The 6,000-nt window shown below is 47.1% G+C and overlaps 1 protein-coding gene across 7 annotated transcripts in view; it reads left to right on the forward strand.

The window, feature by feature from the left end:
* Positions 1–4,177, forward strand: part of mocs1 (molybdenum cofactor synthesis 1) — an 84,001-nt gene extending 79,824 nt beyond the window's left edge. For 3 of the 7 annotated variants that reach the window (XM_073056041.1, XM_073056044.1, XM_073056046.1), the window contains one exon: positions 129–4,177. In XM_073056041.1, coding sequence (XP_072912142.1) covers positions 129–886 — 758 coding nt within the window. In that variant the 3' untranslated portion in view covers positions 887–4,177. The remainder of the gene's footprint in view (positions 1–128) is intronic. The other 4 variants (XM_073056042.1, XM_073056045.1, XM_073056047.1 and 1 more) reach the window with 3 other exon arrangements.
* The last annotated feature ends 1,823 nt before the right edge of the window (positions 4,178–6,000 follow it).

Genomic DNA, 6,000 nt, shown 5'->3' on the forward strand with positions numbered 1-6,000 from the left:
TGTGATGGGTGATTTCCTGGGCGGAGCTGATTGCGGTCCACAGGGCCGGTGTTAGAATTTTGAAGCCGGGTCAGAAGGTCCCTGTGCACCACCGGTCAGTGTTTTACTCTCCTCTCTTTCTCTCCTAGCAGAAAGTGATCCTTCTACTTCTGCGATGACCCAACAGCTGCTGAAGAGCCCACCCACTGCCCCAGAGGGAAGGAGGCTTCGGAACACCTGGCTCTCATACAAGGGGGTCCTGCTGCCTCTGGCCAGTAGAGATAGATGGGCACTCAACCAGAGCTTACGGGCCCACAGCACGCAGAGTGGGGGGAGGAACGCCGACACCCCGGCCCAGCAAGAACAGCCAGCGAGCCCTGGCAGCAGCAAGGAGGCCGGCCGAAGTCCTGAGCGGCTGACGCACGTGGATGAGCGGGGCAGGGCAGCCATGGTGGATGTGGGTGGGAAGCCGGACTCTCAGCGGGAGGCAGTGGCCCAGGCCACGGTGCGGTTGGGGGAACAGGCCTTCAACCTCGTGCGGGACAACCAGCTGCGGAAGGGAGACGCCTTGGTCACCGCCCAGCTGGCTGGTATCTGTGCAGCCAAGATGACCAGCCAGCTGGTGCCCCTGTGCCATGCCGTGCCACTGCACAGAATCCAGGTCTCCCTGGAGCTGGACCCAGCCCGGTCGGCCGCTGTCGTCACAGCGACCTGTGCGTCCCATGGCAAGACTGGGGTGGAGATGGAGGCCCTGGTGGCAGCTGCCTTGGCTGCCCTCACCCTCTACGACATGTGCAAGGCCGTCACGCACAACATTGTGGTGGAGGAGGTGAAGCTGCTCAGCAAGACAGGTGGACAGGGTGGGGACTTCTACCGTGGGGCCAAGGACTCGAAGGTTCCCAACTAAACCTCTGCCATCCCATCCACTCACCTCACACACACACACACACACAATGGTGTCATCTGGGCAGACATCTGGATTCAAGCCCCAGTTTCATGGTCTGGAACCTGCTGCCCTTCCCTGTGGTGATGCGACTCTCTGCTGGGGGTGAATTCATCCATCAAGTGTAGAATCTGCCCCTTTAGTCCAAGACAGATTCCCATTTGCCACCCATCTCTGATCCGTGCTCTCTGGGATAATTAACAGCCGCTCGTTAAACTGCCAGCCCAAGCCTGATTAGAGGAAACTGGTCAGGATTGAATGCGAGAGCTGTGCTGCTCTGCTGCCCTTCAGTCATCCTTCATGGGATCTTGCTGTGTGTTTTATCACTGCAGGCGCAGCTCAGACTGTGCTGTCACACTATCCATGTTCCTGATGCCCTCATTCTCCTCCACTCCAATGAATTAAGTCCCAGCCCGTCCAACCTCTCGACAGTTCAATCCCATCTTGATAACTCGATCCCTTTAGTCCTGGCAACATCCTGGATCATTCTGCATTCTTTGACAGTTTACTCACACCCGTCTTATAGCAAAATGACCAATACCAAACATGATACACCAATTCTTTTTGCATTATGTGTCAGTGACCTGGATGATGGAATTGATGGCTTTGTTGCAGAGTTCACAGACAATATGAAGATAGCTGGAGGGGCAGGTAGTCTGAGGAAGTGGAGAAGCTACAGAAGGACTGATGGATTAGGAGAATGGGTAAAGTAGTAGCAGATGGCATACAATAGTGTCAGGGAGAGTATGGTCATGCACTTTGGTAGATGAAAGGGTTGATGATTTTCTAAATGGAGAGAAAATACAAAATAATGAGGTGCAAAGGGCCTTGGAATCCTGCACAAGGACTCCCCTAAAGGTTAATATGCAGGTTGAGTCAAAGGTGAGGAAGGTAAATGCAATGTTAGCATTCATTTCAAAAGGACTAGAATATAAAAGCAAGGATGTAATGTTGAGACTTTATAAAGCACTGCTGCGGCCACACTGAGCATTGGGTGCAGTTTTCAGGCCCTTATCGTTCAAAGGATTTGCTAAAACTAGAGAGTTCAAGGAGGTTCACAAAAATGATTCCAGGATTGAATGGCTTGTCATTTGAAGAGCGTTTGATGGCTCTGGACCTGGATCTGGATTCATTTGAACTCAGATTTCGATGAGGTCACCCCTCGTTCTTCTATCGAATGGTGAAGGGCCTTGATAGAGTGGATGCAGAGAGGATGTTTCCTTTGGTGGGAGAGGACCCCTCAGAATAGAGGGCTGTCTTTTTAGAACAAAGATGGAGGAATTTCTTTTGCCAGAGTGGTGAAAGAGTGGAATTCTTTGCCACAGGGAGCTGTGCAGGCTAAGTCCTTGTGTATATTTAAGGCAGTGGTTGATAGATTCTTAATTGGTCAGGGTATGAAGGGATATGGGGAAAAGGCAGGAGATTGGGGCTGGGTCAGCCCTGATGAAATGGCGGAGCAGACTTGATGGGCCAAATGGCCTAGTTCTACTGTTAATATCTTATGGTCTAAATGCATCGTGCGTGCAACTATACCATTACCCCCCAACTCTGTACTCTGCCCTGACTGGTGAAGGCCAGTGATTGAAAGATGGGAAAGGGCAAGTCTAAAGTTTAGACAGCAGTGGGGGAGGGGGGCGCGGAGGTGGCAGAAAGGGAATGGCAGAGTCACAGTTGTGTCTCACAGTGTGTAGTTCACTAAGATCATGCGGACCACATATGTAGATTGCCACATTGGGCACGTCGTGGTGGAGATAGTGATGGGAGTATAGACAGGGCGATGGGAGGCTGAGATTAGGGAAGAGATGTTCAGGATCCAGGGATAGAGCTTCAGCATTGGTGGTAGACGGCCATTTGATGGCAGATGATGCAGAGATTGTGTAGCCTGAGAATGTGTTTGTAGAGAGGAGGGTCCTTTCGTTTGCTGAGTGAGCTGCTCTTACTCTGTAATCCCACTACCCTCAAATTGGAATACCTGTATTGCAAATTGCTCTTGTACCCCTAGTCTTCGTCACTTCAACACCGATCCTAGGGCTTTAAATTTTCCATCATCCATTCCAGTGGTTAATTTTCTTTCTTCTGACCTTTTGCACCTTGCTGCAGATTTTTCATCAATACAGCATGGAAACAGAGCCCCTCAGCACACCAAGTCTGTGCCAACCCAACATCCATTCGCACGGAGTTTTTTTTATTCTCCCCCATTCTTGTGAACAGCCCATGGATTTTGCTACTATCTAGGGCCAATTTAGGGACAATTCAGCTGCCAACCCAGGAGAGAGTGCACACTCCACATAGCACCCAAGGTCTGGATTACTAGAACTGAGTCAAAGGTCACAAGTAAGACTAACCCAGTCTTTGAAATGCACATCTAGTAAACTTCCTGGTATTATGCAAACTCCACATGCAGGGGTTCCCAATCTGGGGTCCATAGCCCCCTCAGTTACTGGTGGGGTACATGGCATAAAAAAGGTCAGGAACTCCTGCCATATACAGTACAATTATACTTTCCTGACAGAGGCCATTGACCCTGTTCACAATCCCCTGTATGTGAAACATCAGAATTGATTGTGGTTTGGTGCCAAGCATAAAACATAGAACAATACCATAACAAGCAATACAGTAGCCCCCAACACAATAGTGTAATCAACAATCAGAACAGTCACATGCAAAACTGTCAATGATGAAAAAGTAGTATGAACACATGAACAGATTAGGTAATTATCAATAGGAGGAGGAGGAAAGATCTTTAACGAATGTTGTGCAGGGACAGTTACGGTATTACACCTGAGCGAGTCTTGTGTTTATCCTGCCTCTTAGAGCATTCAACTGTCTTTCCTCCTGTAACCTGTTCCCATTAACACCATTCTGATCCACCTACAAGCCATCTTCACGAGGGGTAATTTACAGTAGCTAATTAATCTGCCAGTCTGTCTTTAGGGAAGAAAAGACCACCTGGGAATAATCCATGCAACCACAGGAAGGATGTGCAAACTCCACACAGCATCAAAGATCAGGACCGAACCCAACTTGATGTGACCTGCTGTGCTGCCTAGTCCACACAAGTTCCATAGCTCCTCTGTAACTGCCCTATGGTTACAAGTCACTTGGGGCATGTACATCAAGTGTGTGGGGTGTGCAAGCAACTTGTGCCCCCTCATTAAAGAAAGTTATGGCTGTACACTGGAGACATAGTGAATGTTGGGACTGGATCAAATGTAACAGATTTCCTTTGTACATTAAATTTTCATCAGTGGGTAATTGGAGAGTGTCTGTTTAACTTCTATCTGATCATCTCTGCAAGTATTGGTGTCCATGTGATGTTGGGCCATGGAAGTCCATTCAGGTCTTAGGTCTCCAGAATTAGCAGAGGTGTGAGGATGGAGTACTTCCTTCTCCCTTCCTCCACCACCAGGTATGATGGTGCCAAATGTAACTGGAACAAAGTGCTCACTACTGTCACTGAGGTTTGCTTTCCTGCTCCCCGTGTCTGTCTATTGAGTAAATATTTCTTCCTGCAAACTAATTTCCTCCCTAATCTGAGCTAGGACAATTTTATAAAGGTTATTTCACTCTCCAGTCCAACAAAAGCAATCTGAGTTTGTCCAACCTGTTTATATCTATACTCTCCAGTCCAGGAAACATTGATAATCTGTCTGCACCTTCTCCAAAGCCTCCACATCCTTCCTGTAATGTAAGCAAGCAGAACTGCCAACAAAACTCCAAAAACCAAAGTTATACACAGCTACAACAGGACTTCTCAGCTTCTATACTCAATGCTTTCATGAAGGTAAACATGAATTCCACTTTTACCACTCCAGAACAGTACATGTCTTTTGACCCCCAGTGTTGTCCCAACCAATATGAACCTCCACAATTAATCTAACCTTTCATACACAGCCCTCTATTTTTCTTACAACCATATGCCTATCCAAGATGGTCTTCAATGTCCTTGTGGTTATCACAGCCTTGGCCACCACCCCTTGGCACTGCATTCCAGGCACCCACCTCCCTGGATATCAGCCATTGCCACCCTAGGATAAAGGTGTTGACTGTCCAATCTATTTATGTTTCTTAATCTCATGTCTCTGAATTTGCCTCTCATCCTGCTTTGCTCTAAAGAGAAAAGCCCTACCTTGCTCAACCTTTCCTCAGGATATATTCTGTAGTCTTGGTAATCATTCTGTAATCAACTGCACCCTTTTAAGGTTTCCACAGTGCTCTCAACCTGGGGTCCATGGACCCTTTGTTTAATGATATTATTATTCCATGGCATAAAAGAGGTCAGGAACCCCTGTTCCACATCCATCCTTTCTATAATGGAGTAACCCTGAACTGCCCAATGCTCGAAGCTAGTTAGACCCAACTTTTTCCAAAGCAGCAACATTACCTCAAGCACCTTGAACTTAATCCTCTGACTGATGAGTTCTAGAACATGATGCACCTCCTTAACTACTCAATCAGCTTGTGTGCCACTTCGAGAGATTATGAACTTGAGCTACAAGATCCCATTGTTCCTTCACATTGCTGAAAATCCTATCATTAACCTTGCACTTTGCCTTGAAGTTCAATCTTCTGAAGTGTATCACTTAACATTTTTCCAGATTGATTAAAAATATATTTACTATATACTCGTTTGTTCTCCCAAAATTCCATGCTTCCCTGGATTAAGGATCCACAATTTCCAACTGTGTCATCTGGCAATCTTTGCCACACAACTCCAACAATGTTTGTGACTTCTGCTCTCGTACAGTTCCATCCAAATTGTTATATATTACAAACTACAGAGGTTCCAGCACTGATCCTTGCAGAACACTACAGGGCACTGGCCCCCAATCGGAGAAACACCCCTGCACATGTGACCAAGCCAATTTCATATCCAACATACCAACTCACCACAAGACTTGATCTTCTGGGCCAGCCTACCATGTGGGAGCTTATTGGATGCTTTACTTAAATCCATGAATACAAATCCATTACTGTACCCGTGTCAATTATCTGTGTTCCTTCATCCAAAAAGAAAAACTCAATGACATTACAGATGAGGCCTGGGGTAGATCTTCTGTGATCATCTTGAATGATAG

Source organism: Hemitrygon akajei, chromosome 9 (assembly GCF_048418815.1).
Source record: "Hemitrygon akajei chromosome 9, sHemAka1.3, whole genome shotgun sequence".
NCBI lineage: Eukaryota > Metazoa > Chordata > Chondrichthyes > Myliobatiformes > Dasyatidae > Hemitrygon > Hemitrygon akajei.